Source organism: Pseudopipra pipra, chromosome 13 (assembly GCF_036250125.1).
Source record: "Pseudopipra pipra isolate bDixPip1 chromosome 13, bDixPip1.hap1, whole genome shotgun sequence".
NCBI classification, from domain to species: domain Eukaryota; kingdom Metazoa; phylum Chordata; class Aves; order Passeriformes; family Pipridae; genus Pseudopipra; species Pseudopipra pipra.
In genome coordinates, this window is record NC_087561.1 from 21,046,383 (window position 1) to 21,063,930 (window position 17,548).

The 17,548-nt window shown below is 54.9% G+C and overlaps 2 protein-coding genes across 6 annotated transcripts in view; both read left to right on the forward strand.

Moving 5' to 3' along the window:
- The window catches only part of HDAC8 (histone deacetylase 8), a 13,886-nt gene extending 4,548 nt beyond the window's left edge, over window positions 1-9,338 (forward strand). For 4 of the 5 annotated variants that reach the window (XM_064670398.1, XM_064670395.1, XM_064670396.1 and 1 more), the window contains exons 6-11: window positions 925-1,002; window positions 1,389-1,497; window positions 3,013-3,185; window positions 4,619-4,713; window positions 8,206-8,311; window positions 8,797-9,338. In XM_064670398.1, coding sequence (XP_064526468.1) covers window positions 925-1,002; window positions 1,389-1,497; window positions 3,013-3,185; window positions 4,619-4,713; window positions 8,206-8,311; window positions 8,797-8,819 — 584 coding nt within the window. In that variant the 3' untranslated portion in view covers window positions 8,820-9,338. Of the gene's footprint in view, window positions 1-924; window positions 1,003-1,388; window positions 1,498-3,012; window positions 3,186-4,618; window positions 4,714-8,128; window positions 8,312-8,796 lie in introns of all 5 variants that reach the window. The other variant, XR_010434172.1, reaches the window with a different exon arrangement.
- A 2,962-nt stretch (window positions 9,339-12,300) lies between these two features.
- On the forward strand, window positions 12,301-16,597 carry RPS4X (ribosomal protein S4 X-linked). Its single transcript, XM_064670399.1, has 7 exons — window positions 12,301-12,519; window positions 12,739-12,816; window positions 13,227-13,407; window positions 13,821-13,918; window positions 14,989-15,160; window positions 15,681-15,838; window positions 16,439-16,597. The coding sequence occupies exons 1-7, from the start codon at window positions 12,316-12,318 to the stop codon at window positions 16,538-16,540; spliced, it is 993 nt and encodes a 330-aa protein (XP_064526469.1). The 5' UTR covers window positions 12,301-12,315; the 3' UTR covers window positions 16,541-16,597.
- The last annotated feature ends 951 nt before the right edge of the window (window positions 16,598-17,548 follow it).

The following is a 17,548-nucleotide window of genomic DNA, read 5'->3' on the forward strand; positions in this document are numbered from 1 at the left end:
GCAGCAGAACTTTATATGCTGCCACAGCTGTGGCTTTGCCTCCTTTCAGTGCAGTTGAGTTCACTCAGTCCATTTCTGCCTTGTCCTGTTTTATGAAGTTGCCCTTCAGATGCTGCTGTTCAGACCTCTCTTGAGGGTCTGGGCAGGAGTCTTGTACCTAAAGCAACAGACAGTGTTGTCCTAGTCTCCCATCCTGGCAGAGCAGTTGCTGACAGGATTTAATTGTTTAATGCTCCAGTGCAAGAGGGAAGCAGCCAGTAGTAAACGGTGCTTTTAAAAAAAGGCTTGATGCTATAAAACTAAAGCCATAACTGGCCTTTCTGAAACTGCTCTCTCCTTCAGGGACACGATTTCAGCACCATTTAACATTTCCCGCTCTTCTAAATTTTATGGTGTGTTTCATTTTGCTCCGTTTTCTCCCTGCATTTGGTTTCTCTTAAGTTTCCTGTTACTTCTTTTTCCCTCCCCCCACTCCCACTATTTTAATGTGTCTTTAAGGAAAAGAAAAGGCATGTTGAACCGCAGCAGCACTGAGAAAAAGCGAGAGAGCCCGGTAGCACTGGTTCTAATCAGAGCCAAGCTCTGGCCAAGGCAGCCCTGCTCGGATCCCTCTCCCAGCCTCGCAGGCTGAGCAGCGCAGGCGAGTGCTGCTGCCCTGGGCACTGACGTGAGGTATCGAGATCCCTTCAGTACTGATTAGCATGAGACCTGCCAAATTCATTTCAGTTGTGACCTTTGCTGCAGTTGAACTCAGGTCTCTGTGAATCGAGAATGGATTTATGGAGCCACATCTGCATTTCTGCTTCGCTCATGCTGCTCCTGCTCTGCTTGCTGCCCCATGTTTATCAAGCAGTTCTGTTTGTGTGTTCAGGCTCTGTCATTTATATGAATGGTGCATGAAAGCTGTTTTTTCTTTCCTGATAGGAGTTGAAGACGCCTTTAGTTTCACCTCGAAAGTCATGACTGTTTCTCTGCACAAGTTTTCACCAGGATTTTTTCCAGGCAAGTTGAACATGTGAGGTTTGTGCTCATTTGGTTCATGCCTTTGCTGGGGCCTCACCAGTGATGCAAGTCCCATCCAAAAGAGATGTCTTGCTGCCTCTCCTCTCGACCCAGAAGAAGGAAGGAGCAGGGAGCTACATGTTTGATGTTTCCACCTTTGTGGTTGTGACTGAGCTCTGGGCAGAGCCCCTTTGACTCTGCATGGCAGAATTGGGCAGAGGAGAGAACTGGGTCCCTCCCACCCTCCTTTCTTGGTGGTGGCAAGTGGACTTCTCCATTAGTGTGACGAAGGTCCTGGCTTTCAGCTCTCCTCTGAGAAATCCCACACATCTCTCTCTTGCAGCTCCTCTGCTTTCCCTCATAATTGGGGTGTTTCTGTTGTGCAGGCACTGGTGATGTGACAGATGTTGGCCTGGGGAAAGGTCGCTATTACAGCGTGAATGTGCCCATTCAAGATGGCATTCAAGATGAGAAATATTACCAGATCTGTGAAACGTAAGCCCTCTTGCTCCAGTACATCTTACTTGGATGGGATTTTAGAGAATAAGACACTATGCAGCTTACTACTTTTAATTACAGTCCTTTCTTAAGGCTGCCCCTTCCCCTCTTGCACCCTTTGATTGCAGTGAGCATGGATCGTAAGAGTTCTCAGAGGTCTTGTCCAGGTTCTTAAGCAAACTGAATATACAGAGACATTTGTAGGTGGCTGGAGAGTCTCTGCCACAGGTCAGCCTTGTGTGTCAAAGGAGAGACTGAGAAGGCACAAGTATTTTTTAGCTGTGGACTTAGGGCTAGATGTTTTTCCTTCAAATAAGTGCACTGAATCCTGACATTCTGTGGGACATATGCTTGGGGCTTAGCTAAAAGTGTTTTCCAAGTACCCTCTGTCCATGCTGGAAGAGTGAAAGGCTGAAGGCTGAACATGTGACAGTGATGGAGCTGCCTCCTGGCAGGCTCCTCTGTCACTCAGCTGGTGATGGGCCTCACAAACCGTTGCCCTTGTCAAAACTGGGCTGCAGGGCTTGTTCTTTTCCAGGGGAGAGGAGCCTCAGCACCAGGCTGCAGGACACAGTAGCACATCCACCTCTCAGCTCTAACACTTGAGGGCTGAAACCTCTCCAGACTTGTAGGGCAGTCGTGTGGAGGCCATGCCTCCTGCTAGCTTGTTGATGCTTGCCACTGCTGGGGTAAAACAGCCCTCTTCTGTTCTAAAAAGCATGCTTCTAAAAAGCAGCTCTAGGGGCTGAAAGGGCTGACCAGGAGCCTGGTCAGGAGGAACCTGCTGCATGCATTCACAGCTGAAGGACATCATAACCTGCCTAGATTCCAAGCTGTGTATAACCAAAGCTTCTACAAAGAGGTTTTGAGATTTTGAGTTCTGTCCAGGCTGGGAGGCAGTCATGGGCCTGACTGTGGATGTCTGATTGTCTGAGGGTGGTTGCCTGTGCTTCCCAAAACCGTGGTGGGCTTGAAGCACAGGGCTCCCTCCAATGCAGGCTGACTACACCTTGCACAGAGCTTTTCCTTGTGTTTTTGCCTCAGAAGCCACATAAGAGAGAGGAGAATGAGAACCTAGCCAGAGCCTTCCTCTGTTTGTCCTGTTTCAGTGAGAGATGGCTGAGAGTTCAGGATTGTTGTTTTGCCTGATCTTCACTGCGAACTTCAGAGGGGAGAAAAGCCTCTGGATTTGTCTTGCAGCCAAAGAGCAGCCAGTGCAAATGTGGAGTTTGATGCTACCATAAGCTGATGAGGACTAGGTCCCCCTCCCCAACGTTATCAGTGGTGCTTTTGCCTTCATCAGCCTGGTGATAAGTTCTCTGAGAGCTAAACTTGCTGTGGGAGAGTAGTGGGGGCAGAAGGCTAACTGGGAGCAGAGGGAGTGTGACTGGTACAAGCTGGGTGGAAGCAGAGAATGCAGAAACCCCGAGAGGCACTGGTGGATCTGAGGGACCAGAGCCGTGCTACCAGCATCCCTGTGGCATTAACCCCCAGTGCTCCCGCTCTCCACAGCGTGCTGAAGGAGGTGTACGCCGCCTTCAACCCCGACGCAGTCGTGCTGCAGCTGGGGGCCGACACCATCGCTGGGGACCCCATGTGCTCCTTCAACATGACGCCCGAGGGAGTGGGCAAGTGCCTCAAGTATGTCCTGCAGTGGCAGCTAGCAACTCTCGTGCTGGGGGGAGGTGAGTGTGTCCTGCTGGTCTCAGAGAAACATGTTTGTCCTCCCGCGACCCTTCCTCGAGTGCCTTGTCCTTGGGCTCAGCACTGGCCAGGGTTTAGCAGGGTGACTGCTGGGCAGTGTCAGGAGGGCATGCCATGGTACAGTACTGTGTCCTCACACCTGAAATCCTTGATACTGACAGGTGAAAGTCTCAATCCTGACTCTCACATCTTATTAAAAGCTGCATGGCTCCTCTGGAGAAGAGGAAAGGCTGACAAACTGATCGTGACTTCTCGGTGGCACCTCTGATTCCCATCTCTGCTGATCAGCCTTCCAGTGCTTCTCTTTAAAAGTGAGCACTGTGTTCCCAAACCTACTTTGGGCACCTGGCAATGAATGGTTTCGTTTAGATTCAAGCAAGGGCTTGGGACAAGGACTGCCTGCAAAGTACAGCAGGGCTCTGATACTCTGTGCTGCATAACCAGCTGCCTATCCAGTGGGGAGAGCACAGGACAGGCTTTTTGTAAAAGAGCATTTCAGAACAACAAAAGCCACTGTGTGCCAGGGAGGGCTCCATGCCTGGAGCCAGATCAGCTCTAGCTGCTGTCCTTTTTGAGATGGGGGAAATCAGGTATAGCATGTTACACCTAAAATTTGATGTGCCTGATGCTCTTTGTTTTGGAAAGGTTATGAGTGTTCAATCCTGCTGTGGCCTGTCTGTGGGTATGCTGGGGATGTCACCTTTCAGACAAAAAACCCCAAAACTTTTGTCAAAAAATGAGGGACAACTATTTGTCACTCTTGAAAATACCAAAGCAGTGTCCCACCACTGCAGAGTGTAGAAGCATTTGAAGTGGGAGGTGGGGAAGGAGTAAAAAAAAAGCAGGAAAAGCCCCCACAACAACCAACCCAAACAGAAGGGAATGTTGAAAAATATGGTCTCCCTGTCTTGTCATTGTGTTTCTCTCTCTTTACTATTCTAGTCATCTTTCCTGAAAAAAAACCTTACCTGAGTTTCTTGTGTATTTTGGTTTTTGGGCCTAAGGCTGGCATTAAAAAGCAGGAAGCCCCTGTTTCTGCTGCAGCCCTTGCACTTCCCTCCCTGCTACATGTGGGCACCTCTCCTTGTTGCCAGGAGAGAGTCCAGCACATGGGGCTGGGAGCTCATGCTGGGTTTGAGATGGTGGCTGAAGGACCGACCTCTGCCCCACCAGGTGTAACTGGGGTTCGGTTTGAGAGATCTGCACTTGCACACAGTGTCATTTGGACCTGGCCTCGTGTAGCCAGCAGGTGCAAAATGCAGATTTTGGGCACAGCTTGAGTGGATGAAATAAGCTGAGTTCATGTGAACTGTGCACATTGCCTCCACAGTTTGTTCCTTCTACTAAAATCTCTCCCTCTCTCTTCCCTTTCCCCACTCTTCCCCCTCAAAATCCCAATTCTTGCTGGAAACAGGAGGTTACAACCTTGCCAACACAGCTCGCTGCTGGACATACTTGACTGGGGTGATCCTTGGGAGAACACTGTCCTCGGAGATCCCCGATCACGAGGTAATGCTGTGAAAAACCCTCCCTTCTCCTTGCAGAAGAGACAGTCATTCCACCTAATAATCCACACAGCATCATTGCCACTTAGTCCTGTTTTGTGGAGACACTCCTGTAACAATACCACCCTATCCCAGCAGCTTGGTGGGTGCTTGTGCCCAAAAGCAGAGGCTGCAGCTTTCTGTGAGGGATCTCAGGAACCGATAAACTTCAGTCTCTGATGGTTACAGAGAGGATGGGTGGAGGGAGCCACCAGTTGCTCAAAGAGCTCTTTAGGATGTGCATGTACTTTTGCCTTTCTCAAGGCTTTGAATTTTAACCCTGCTTTTATCAACATACAGAAAGGACCAGGTGCAGCTTTGAAGCTTTGGCTGTGGGGCCAGGTGCTGTCTCAGTGCCAGTGCTGGTGCTTTTCATGTCTTGAGTGGGGCTGGACAGTGTGAATTAATTTCTGTCTAGTGAACCTGTTTCCCCTGACATGGGAATGCCAGTTGGTTGATGAAACTCATGGAAGAGTTTCATGGAAGACTACCCTGCCAGGGACCTGGGAAGCCCTCCCACCTTGGGGCTGTGGTTCAGCTGTTCAACACATTGCTCTGTGTTCTGGGGAGGAATGGCCCAGGTGTTGCCACACCAAAAGCAGGAGTTTGAGATCCAGCACCCTCTCACCCTTGAGGGGATATGCACACTCTGTGCCAGTATGGACCAGCTTGTACTGGATCATGTTGTGCATCTTTCCCAAGAGAGAGTGTTCCTCCATGTGTGGGAACCTTCTGCTTCTCAGGAGCACCAAAACAAGTAGGATTTCTGATGGAGGCTGTGATATATGGGTATCAGTCTCTCCTCCTGGCTTTGGGACACAACAGAGTCAGAAATACCCATATCCAATGGCACATGCACATAGGTCCTTAGCAGAGGGAGATGCCTCTGTAATAAGAAACTGGGATAGGATGCCTGTAATAAGGAAACAAGAAATCCTGATGCTTTAGGTATGGGCAGAGGTCACTGTGGAGAGCACAGTGACAGTGTGCTGGTGCAGCTCCCTGCCTGCTTTCCTGAGACCTGTGCTGTTCAGGGGCACGAGAACATGGTTCAGTAGCCTCTGCACGGTGGGGGCAGCGCATGGCCCCACACACTCAACATCCAGCTGAGAACAGCAGAGGTGTGGTCTGGGGCTCTTCATGCTAAGATGCCATGGGAGTGCTTGTCCAGATGTTTGCTGGGTGACTCTTGTGGAGAAGGCAAACTCCATGAAGCAGTTCAGTGCCCAGGGTGCAGCTGCCTTCCCTTGTGGGTGTCTGTGTGCTGTGCACTGCATTTGGGGCCCTCCTACTGCCTGCCTGCATTCCAGCTCTTCTTCTGAAGCATGGAGAGGGACACATCCATACTTGGCTCTGTTTGAAAAGCCGCAGAGTGAACCAGGAAAGCCCTGTGTAAACAAAGGCAAGTCTGCCTCTCACAGGGGTCAGAGCAAAAGGCAGTAAGATGGTTGGAATGTTTTTTGGAGGACAGTTTCAAATAATACTTAAACATTGTCCTTGTGAGTCATAGCCCATCTTGCTCTGACATTTACTGATCCTAAAATCCACTTTCTGTCTTTTCTGATGGGCTCATCTTGCATCAGAGCGTGACAGAGAGCAGTCAGATGTCAGGCAGTGCTTTGCCATTGTCTTACTCCAGATTCCTATGTCTGCTCCTGGATTTTTGACTTGATAAATGTGCTTAAACCTTACAAACCTCAGATTTGCAGGGGAAGAAGTGCATGAGCATGTATTCACTTCACTTTGATGGGAATTCTTCTGTTCCCTTCTCTTGCTCCATGAGTCACTGTATTTAGAGAAGGCTTTTTTTTCCCTGTAGATGGAAGCAGTCCAAGGTAACATTGTTCCTTACCTGGCTAGTGCAGGTTCCAGGCCAGCACTTTGAGATGCAGCCTGTTCTCTGTGATTAAGGATGAGACATCTTCACCTTCCATTAATCCTACAGAGCTTCCCAACAGAATCTCCCAGAGAAGGTATAGCTGAATGGTTTGGCATATTTTAGAGTCCTTCTCACGAGTATATTTTAGCCTCTGTAACCTTCCCATGTCATGCTCCAGGCTCCCTGCATTTTGCTGTTGGCATTTTTAAGGTAAACTGGTGGAAGCAGGTTTGGTGGAGGGAAAAGCCATGAAGGAAGAGGTTTGGAGGCCACTGGGAATGAAATATTTACACAGCTAGGGAATAACTGAAGGGGAGGCAGCATGAGCTTTCAGTGGATGGATTTGTGTGCACACAGGGTTGATGCCTTTTTGTCAGATTCCCAGGGCTTTTTTCCTGCTGCTTCTGGCAAAGAACCACTAGTGGTTTAATAGCTTATCAGTGCCTGTGCACAGAAACAAAGGTTGGTACTTCCTGATTTCATGTTTTCTTTGCTTTAAATAGGAATTCCCATTCTGATTAACACGAAATGTGGAAACTGAGCTGTCAGCCTTTTGAGATCAGTGCAGAATTCCTGACTGTGAGCAGCTTAAAGGCAGTCCCACCACTGCTTTCCTGCTGTCCAGCCACAGGGCTCTGCTCAACTCCTGAAGGAAACTCCTGAGAGTTTGTGGCCTGGGACAGATAGTTGCTAAAGCATTGGCTGTGAGGTGGCTAGGCTGTGCTGTTCCATCAGTCTCCAGGTCTGGCAAACTCTTTTAGTAATGATGGGCCAAATTCCACACAGTCGTATTCAGCACTTTGCTTCTCCTAAAGCCTTGAGGGGCTTGGGGATGTTCTTGACAGCTCCAGGTCTTGAAATCAAGTTACTATGAAAGAAAGACAATATTCAGAAACCTGGAGGTCTTTTGGTCATTTTTGGTTGTTTTTTTTTTTTTGTCCACGAGTTTGTAGAGAAGGGCTTGAAAACAAGACAGCTGTGGTTTGGAGACCCAGAAACATTTGACTGAGCATCAGTGTAATGGTGTTTAAATAGTCTGAGGATGTCTGGAAAGACCAGCGTAGAATTCCTTGAACATCCAGTGCTGATGGTGCCATGAGTCATGGTCCCATCACAGCAGGTTCCACCAGTGAACTGTTTGTCCTAAAATCAGGAACAGAATGTGGACTTCCGTAAGATGCCTAATTTTTTGCTGTTGACATAGTACTCGTTGTCAGGTCTGGCATTATTCAGTAGAATAGGTAGCACTTGAATTTTGTTGACTAAAAAATCAGGTTAATCATGTGTAAAATGGGTGTCAACAGCTTTCCCAAATTAAACACTGGGATAGACACTTGACTGCTTTTGGCTGCACCATTGGGCTCTGCTTCCCAAGGCCTTGAACTGAGGAATGGTTGAAAACTCCAGGTGGGCACAGACACTGCAGAAACACCACCTTGATGTCATGAAGCCACATGTGGCCCTCAGATGGAGAAACTGTTTTTTGCCTTTTTCCAAACAGATACCCACAGAGAACCCTGCCCCCAGCCTCAGCCACCAGAGGCGTCTCTTCTGACTCTCCCCTCCTCTTCCCTCCAGTTCTTCACAGAGTATGGTCCTGATTACGTGCTGGAGATCACCCCAAGCTGCAGACCAGACCGCAACGAGCCACAGAGAATTCAAGAAATTCTGAACTCTATCAAAGGTGAGTTGTCCAAGCCAACACTCCTGCTTTGGGCTTCCAGGTCCTTTTAGAGAGGGCTTCAGAAGAGCTCACTGGAGTCTTTCTCACTGACTAGAAAGATGAACCGTGTTCACTTGGCTGCTCATTAGTGCACAGAGTCATCTGCCTCCTACTTCCCTTGGGATTCTCAGGGTTAGTGATACAGAGCTGTGGGTCCCTGTAGCCATGCCCTCTAGCTGGGCAGAGGAGCACAGGGCCTTGTCCTTACTGGAGTCATGGAACAGCCCAGGTTCTAAAGGACTTCAAAGATCACCTGGTCCAACCTTTTTGTGGGAAAGGGAAGCTAGACAAGTTTATCTATCTAGCACTCTGTCCAGTCACATCTTGAAACCTTCTGACACTGAGGCTTCTACCATGTCCCTGTGGAGTTTACTCCAATGATTGTTCTCACTGTAAAAAAACTCTTAAAATAAGGTGAAACCTCTTCCGCTTCCTTTTATTTGCAGGGAATCTGAAGCATGTTGTTTAGCAGAGGAGGAAGGCTCAGTTTCTGCAAGAGCATTTCCCATGGGGAAGACAGCGTATTTACCCAAGCAACTGGTGAAATTTGTGGCTGCAGGGAAAATTTGGAAGAAATTACTGTTGGTTGGTTAATTTTTTTTCTCTTTTAAGAAGAAAAGCTGCTGCAGGTCACGAGCACTGTGGCTCTCCCCAGGCAGGAGTGTGGGCCCTCCAGCCACAGCCTTCCTGTGCCGGCAGAGCCTCCCTTGCTCCTTCCCCTTTCCTTTTTTAACACCACAGAGTTTGTTCTCACAACTGATTTTAAATGTTTTTTAAGAGAGAGGCTGCTCAGAGCTTCAAACCCTCCCCAGCTGGAGCCCAGAGCCACGTTACCTTCCTGACAGGGGCACAGCCTCGGAGCTGCCCGCCTGGGAAGCAGAGCTGAGGGCCAGCCTGGGGCACAGGCTGTGTCTCTTACCCACAGAAAGGCACAGCCACTGTGTTTTTAACTGGGAATTTTTTTTAAAATAAAATGTTTGAAATATTCCTCCAGCCCTTTTCTTTCTTCCTGCACCCACCCTGCCTTGCCAGTGCTCTTTTCCACAGCATCCCCCCCACCCTGCAAGGCCATGGGTGGGTTCCTGAAATCCTGTGCAGAGGGGCCAGACCCTGGGGATCTTCTCCAGAGTTTCGAGGGAGATTCAGTGTGGCAGCTCCTATCCCAGGAGATCTTGGATGAACCTCCAGCTGCCTCAGTGCCCCATGCGAGTGGCCACAAGGCATCTAAGCAAGGGAACAGGTAAACAGGTACAGAGGTATCCGGGGCAGATCTCTCCCGATGCCTCAGGCCACAGAGCCTGGCCTCTGCTGCTCTTGTCCCCTCATTGACCTGGCCCACGGAGCTTTTGTTGTGCTGGGATTTTTTTAAGATGTCCAGTCACTGTGGGAAAGCATATTTCCTGTGGCTTTAATTAGATTACTCTGGAATAAATAGCAAGATGAAGGGGCTCCCAGCCTGGCCTTGACTTTGTTTTGCTCTCTTGTTTTTCTCTGCCGATTGAAACAACAGGAAATCTGGCGTGGAGGGAGTTCAGCAGGATGTGGCTCCCATGACTCCTGACCCCCTTCTCCGCTTCCATGTACCCTTGGCACCTGCTGTGGTGTGGTGTGATGGGGAGAGACCAGTCTTGTGTGGTGACTGCTGGCAGGAGGCTGGTGCAGCCACCAGCACAGCAAAGGGTTCCAGGGTCCTGGGGACTGTTCAGCCAGGGGAAAAGTGAGGAAGGAGAGAGCAGAGAAGCTGGCCAGCTGCCTCTGACCAACCTGAGGGCCCCACATGCTCTGTCCCTGCACCAGGCAGACTGCCCTGTGAGCTGTGGGAGCTGCTTCAGGAACAGAACTGGGAAAATAAACAATAGGAAACCCCACAAGTGTCAAGCATTTCAGTACTAAATGCGCTTTAGGTGAGGTGCAGGGAGACCTGTAAGCAGGTTGCCCACCCATAGACAGCTGAGAAAACTGAGCCGTGGGGTAAGGCACCCCTTCTGCCATCTCCATCCATGTCTCCAAATGTGGAGAGACAATTGGAGCTCAACTCGGTGCAAAACAAGAAAAGTGCAAAAGGTGGGACGAAGGCTCGGAGGGTGCCCCCAGTGCCACCACAAACAGCCCCCTCACACCCAAATCCCTTCTCCAGCTGGCTGAGGGCACCAGTCCTCGTTGCCCTGGCAGCCCTGCCACCACCTGAACCCCACTGTTGTTCCCTACAGGTGTTACAAGCGTGTTCCAGCCTGGACACGGGGAGACCAGGTGAGGTCCCATCCCAGACCGGGAGGACACAGAGGAACCCAGCCTGGAAGGGCGGGACACGGGGGCGGGCCGGGGGCCGGAGGGGCAGGCGGTGCCAGCACCGCCCCCCTGGGCTGTCCCGCCCCTCCCTGCCCGACCGGCTCGCCCGACGGCCCTGCTTCCCTTCGCCTTCCCCTGCGCCGTGGCCGCTATAAATCAGACGGCGGCGGCTGCCCCGGGGAGCGAGGTCACCCAGGCGTGTGCGACCGGGCTGCCTCTCCAGCCTCCCTCCCCGTCTGGATACCTCGCCGGACCACCCCCGCAGAGGCCGGAGATGAGCTCTCCACAATCCCCTCCCCGGGGCACGAAGGACCTCGAGGTGGCGGCGATGCTGCCGGGGTCCCCGCCTGCCCCCCGCCGCCCCTGTGGCCCCGCGGGCGGGTTCCCAATTCCTGGCCAGCTGGCGCCTGCAGAAGCTCCGCATCCCGCACCGCACCTCGGGGCGAGCCCGGCGTCGCACGGAGCCCCGCTCGCCGCCCGCGCGGGGCCTGGGGCCGCGGGGCGCGGGGAGCCGCCCCCTCCAGCCCGCCCGCCCCGGCATCATCGACTCGGACCCGGTGGACGAGGAGGTGCTCAGGGCGCTGGTGCTGGAGCTTGGCCTCGACAGGGCGGACGAGCTGCCGGAGCTCTGGCTCGGCCACCACGAGTTCGACCCCCCCGCGGACCTGCCGGCCGGCTGCTGAGGCTGGAGGGCTCCCGCTGGGGCGGGGGGCTCCCGCCTCACCCCACCCACCGGGACCCCGTGGTCCGGTGCCGCTAGGCGCGGGCAGCGCCCCGGCTGCCCCACGGGCCGGTGCTGCGGGCGCAGAGAGCGCTCGGAGCCCGGCCGAGGGTGGGAAGGGGCAGGAGGAGGGGCTGCGGTCGCGCTGCCCGCCCCCCAAAACGCGGGCGTCACGCTGGGCCAGGTGGCTCAGGCTGCTGTGTAATAAAATCTGGGAGGACTGTTCCGTCCTGGCTGTGCCCCTTTCCTTGTCCATCTCCGTGGAGGACACTGTGGGAAGCGGCCCCGGGTGGAAGGAGGGTCTGCCCCCCGCAGCTCCTGAGCCTTCTCTCGGATTACAGTGGCAGTACCAGAGGTGCCACCTCGGTGATGTCCCCGCGGGAATGGGACCTCCTCCGCTGCGGGAGCATTGCCGTGGGGCCGCTGCACCGGGCTGCCTGGCGGGGCGCGGGGATCTGGGGGTGTCCCGGGGACTCCGGAAAGCTGTGGGGACACGTCTGCCTCCCTGGGGGGCGCAGCCGGGAGCACTGACCCTCCCAAATGGCTTCGGTAGCGGGTGCTTAGGCCCGGCGTCGGTTTTGGGGGGGGCTGCGTGGGGTCCCTGGTCCACCCCGTGAGGGGCTGCGGGCGAGAGGACGGCAGTGGATCGTCACAGGTGTCACCGCTGGCTCAGGTCCCGACACGCTCACGCTGTCCCAAACCGCAGGGGCACAACGTGGGGTAGCTGTCCCACGGGAACACCAGCGAGGACCGGGAAGGAGCCGGTCATCCTCCCCCGTGCGTCCCGACACAAGCGAGATGTCCCCAAGCTTGGTGTCCTCGAGCAGGGTGTCCCGAGCGCAGTGTCCTCGATCGCGGTGTCCCCGAGAGAGGTGTCCCCGATCTCGGTGTCCCCCAGCGCGATGTCCCCGAGCTGGGTGTCCCCGATCATGGTGTCCCTGAGCGGGATGTCCCGATGGCGGTGTCTTCGAGCGGGGTGTCCCCGATCGCGGTGTCCCGATCGCGTTGTCCCCCTCGGATCCCTCTCGCCCTCCCCGTCACCCCGCAGGCGGTGCTGGTCCTCCGGGCCGCTAGGGGGCGTCGCCCACCGCCGTTGCCGCGCTGTGCGGAGGCGGGGCGGGCCGGAAGCGCGGCCTTTTCCCGGCGGAGCGCAGCCATGGTGAGAGCGCGGCGCGGCCGCTCCCCGCCCTCATCCGCCGCCATCCGCTGCTCCCCGCGGGCCGCGGCCGCCCCAGCCCGGGGCAAGAGGCGCGGGAGGGAGCCCCGCGCCGGGGCTCGGGGGGCGGGAGGCTGAGGGGGCCGGGGAGGGGCGGCTGGGAGGGCCCCGCGATGGCGGCGGCCCGTAGTGCATCACCCCGTAACACGTCCCGTCCTGTAGGCTCGCGGCCCCAAGAAGCATCTGAAGCGCGTGGCTGCGCCCAAGCACTGGATGCTGGACAAGCTGACGGGCGTCTTCGTGAGTGCGGGACGGGGTCGGGGTTGGGGTCGCATCAGGGGAGGTGCTCGGTCGCTGGTGAGCTTGGGCAGTTGGGCAGCTCGGGGGCTGTTCGCTGTTAGGGGCTTTGTGAACAGCATTCGTGTTTCCCCTGTTTGAAGAGGATGCGGTGGTGGGGTCGTCGGCTGCTCTCTTTTAACTTGCCTGTTGCGCTTTCCCGTCGCTGGGGTGACATAAGTGGTTGTGCTGTGTCGGGGGCAGCTCTGTGAGGCCGGCAGGACACGGGGGAAGCTGCTGCGAATGCCAAGAACAGGAAGCTGTGTCCGGTTGCTGCCTGTGTGGCAGCTGCACTCTGGACCTCTGCCCTCGGGTTCCTCCTCTGGGGGTGGTTGGTGCTGCTTGAGCCCCCAGCAGAGGGTTTCTGCCCGCAGGCACCCCGTCCATCGACAGGCCCTCACAAGCTGAGGGAGTGCCTTCCCCTCATCATCTTCCTGCGCAACCGGCTGAAGTATGCCCTGACAGGGGACGAGGTGAAGAAGATCTGCATGCAGAGGTTCATCAAGATCGATGGCAAAGTCCGCACGGACATCACTTACCCTGCAGGCTTCATGGGTGAGCGGGGCTGGGGCAGGACCTGGGGCAACTCTGCACTGGCAGGGGGAATGTTTTATTGGTCTGGCATGATTTGGAGGGGAAAGGTATTTCCCCGGTGGAGCTGAAGAAAAAATATGTATAAGCAGTTGTTATTTAGTTTGGAGTTGTGCACTGCAATGACTGCCAAAGCCAGATACCTGTAGGCTGTAACTGCATGCTTGAGCTGTGCAAGTTGCTGCTCAGATCCCACCATTGGGCGGTTTTTGCTAATTTGCAGTCTTATCACAGCAAAGGATGTGAGCCTGTGGTCAGGGGGAGATCCCAACCTTGTCATTCACATCCGAAGCGTTTTTCAGCAGTCCTTGGCTCTTTTTAAACGTAACTTCAAAGTGTTGGGTGATGAGCTGATTTATTTCCCTCTCTGCAATCAGATGTCATCAGCATCGAGAAGACAGGCGAGCATTTCCGCCTGGTGTATGACACCAAGGGCCGGTTTGCTGTTCACCGCATCACAGCTGAGGAGGCCAAGGTGAGGGGCTTGATGTGAGCGTGGGCCCAGTTGGGTTTGGTTGGGGCAGGGCTTCCTCTTTGGCGTCTCCTGAATGAGAGCTGTTGTCTCTCTTCCCTGACAGCTGAGGCCGTGCTGCACTTGAGAAGATTGGGGCCTTCAGGGTTGGGGTGAAGCCGCTGGCGGGGGGAGGTCTCTTGGTGACACGAGAGCAGCTCCCAGATGGCTGCAGGTGCATTGTCTGGTGCTGGAGATGATGCTGCTGGCATGGACCAGGTCACCTGCACAGGGAGCTTTGGGGTGGGAGTGAGCCTTGGCTTTGCCAGCTAACAGTGATCAGAAACATGAAACTGCCTGTGGTGTAAAAGCCTTGAAATCTTTCTTGGGTCAGTTATGGAAGTCTTAATAAAACTGCCTTCTCACCCTGGGTGCTGGGGAGCAACTCCTGCATGTGTCTCCTTAACCCAGGCATGTTGTTGTGCCTGAGCTGTGAGTCTGCTCTGCTTCCTTGGGGCAGCCGTGCAGGCACACGACAATGTAGAGGGCAGAGCTGGTTGTGCTAGAGCTGCCTGTGGTGTGGTTTGGGACCTCTGCACCCCCTGTGATGTGCTTTTGCCTGTGACTGCCACTCTGTGTTGGCCCATGAGTGGCTGTGGGGGAGTTGGGGGTGACAGGCAGCAGGGAAATCAGAGTGCCGTGGAGGAGAGAATACAGAGCTCTCTTGGGCACTGGAGAAACGCAGGCTCTGCTGTGTGCCCACAGGCTTCAGGGTAAAATGAGGGACCTGACCTGGCGAAGGCTTTCCCCGGGAAAGTGCAGCCAGTGTTTGTGCAGAGGCTGAAGCCCAAGCTGGGCAGCTGCTCCCACAGCAGAGGTGTTTTCTGGTGGAGCTGTAGCAAAGCTGCAGTGGCAGCTCTTGGAGAGGCATTACTTGGGCAGGGAGCTGGACAAGTCACTGCCTGGACTCGTGTTGTGAGCCGTGCAGTGTCTGCGTGTCCTGCTCTGGCTGGTGGCTCTCTGGGGGACAAGAGTCCCCTGGTCCATTGGCTGCTGAGCTGCCTCAGCTGAGCAGTGCTGGGTTTTGTTTGCAGTACAAGCTGTGCAAGGTGAGAAAGATCTTCGTGGGCACCAAAGGAATCCCTCACCTGGTCACCCACGATGCCCGCACTATCCGCTATCCTGACCCCCTCATCAAGGTGAATGACACGGTCCAGATTGACCTGGAGACGGGCAAGATCACAGACTTCATCAAGTTTGACACAGGTAGGTCTTGCATCCCATGTGAAGCGCTGTACCCATCCCCAGTATGGAGAGCAGTGTGGAGGTTAACACATGCCAGGCATATCTGCTCTAAAGTACAGAGGCAATGGTGTCAGCTTTGGGAAAGGGCTTGTTTCCCAAGGGCATCTCCACCTGGAGCTGGAGCAGGGATTCCTCCTGTGTGCTGGCAGTGGGAGGCATTGGTGTAGGGACTTGGGGTGTTCTGAGGCACCAGGGAGAAGCAGCCAGCTGGCAGGGAGGTGCTTGAGCCTGGTGCTTGTGGGGCTGTGCATAACAAGCTTTGGGCAGCCATAGGGATAGTCCTATCTCTGTGGTGGGAGAAGGTTTCAGTCACAGAGCTGTGGGCAGTCCCAGCATTGGTGGGATGGGAATGCCTCCTTGGTGCTGGCAGAACTGAGAAGGTGGTGGGAAATGTTTGGTATGGGCCGAGAGCCCAGGTGGGAAGGGCTTCTCTCACAGCATCTGGTGCCAGTTCTTGTCACACTTGTGTTCCCTCACCCAGGTAACCTGTGCATGGTGACTGGTGGTGCCAACTTGGGCCGTATTGGGGTGATTACCAACCGGGAGAGACACCCCGGGTCGTTTGATGTGGTCCATGTGAAAGACGCCAATGGCAACAGCTTTGCCACCAGGCTCTCCAACATCTTCGTTATTGGCAAGGTAAGCCCGTGGGGACACCAGCTGGGGAGTTCTCTCCTCTTGTGAGGGGCTGCTGGCTGAGGCAGAGAGCCTTGGTGTCTCCTTAGGCAGCTGCCTTCCCACACAGTGAAGCTCTAGTGCTGGCCTCAGTTCTGGCTCAGCTCCTTGTATTTCTGCCTGTTCTGTGAAGGGGAAGCATCTGCAAATTTATGAATGGAGACATTTTCAAGAAGCAGCCCTGTGGTTTTTGAAACCTGAGAGCTGGGGGGCTGAGGAGTGCTCAGACCTTGGTATGACCTGGGCAGCTGCCCTGACTGAGTGCCCCTCCAGTGCCTCTGCTGTTTTGCCATCTCTGATGGACTCTTTGTCCAGGTTGGAGAGGGACAGCATTTTGGTTTTGGCTGAAGTACATCCTTCATGGATGTGACTGAAGGAGGCAGCTGTGAACCTGTGCATCTTTTGCACCTTTCGAATTGGCTTCTGCTGGGCCAGTGCCACAGCTGTGTGTAGCTGGCCCAGCATGGGCAGTGGTGGGCTTCTGCTGCTTTCCCCCTGAGAGGGAGAGCTCTGCTGCTATCCACGTTTCCTGGTGTGATGTGGCTTCTTTCTCCCTTGCTGCAGGGCAACAAGCCATGGATCTCCCTGCCCCGTGGAAAGGGCATCCGCCTGACCATTGCTGAAGAGAGAGACAAGAGACTGGCGGCCAAGCAGAGCAGTGGGTGAAGTCCAGCTTGGGCTGGCGCTGGTGCTGTCAGTGTGTTAATTAAACCGTTTACCACATGGCTGTGTGACTGGCTGGGGAGTGTCCCTCGGCTGGGGGGAGCTGTGCTGCCAGTGCCAGGCCCTGCTGTGCTCTCCAGAAGGGCCTGCTGCTCTGGGGGGGACTCCTGGTGATCTCTGCAACTGCCAGAGCCATCTTCCAGAAAGGCAAGGAGGAGGGGTGGGAGAGCCTTCAGGCTGCTCTGTCCCTGAGAAGGTGTTGGCACAAATGTTCCTGGATGCTGCAGGGATGTGCTGGAGGATCTGGGGACTGGGGAGAGCCAGCTGGGCTGTAGCCAGTGGTGCCAGGTCAGCTTGAGGCCCTTGGGGATGCCCTGGGGATTGCCCCGGCCCTGGGGCTGAGCAGAGAGAAGGGCGTGGTGGCTCCAAGGGTGCTGGTGCTCAGTGTTCCAGGCCTGGCTGGCAGCTGTGCCCTGGGGGGCCCCTCACGGGCTGCTCTTTGGTGCCTTTTCTGTTGAGGTGCAGGGTGCCAACAGCCAGGAGAGGAGGCCCCTGTGCTGGGGGTGGCAGTGCTGATGCTGGAGCTCTTGGGAGGGACTAAACAAAAGGGGAATGGGCTGCTAGGGTCCCCGAGCACTGGCCTGGGGATGGGCAGATGCCCTGCAGGAGCCACGGGAGCAGCCGTGGCTGTGGGAATGGCCCTGGAGGCCAAGGTGGGCAGGGGTGGGCAGTGTGCCCGGGCAGCATGGGCAGTCCTGCCAGCTGGGTTGTGCCAGCAACTACTCAGGAGGCGCTGTGGGGAAGGGGATGGTGTGCCTGGACACTGTTCAGGAAGGGGCTGCCACGTCCAGGTGGACATGAGCACTGGTGGAGCAATGCCAGTGGAGGCCCCAGTGGTTGGGAGCCGGAGGCACAGAAGAGACACGACTTCTGCTTGGCACGGAGAAGAAGAGCACAGAGGCTCTTCTGCTCTGCCTGCTGGCATCTCTCTGCCAAGATGGACCAGGCACA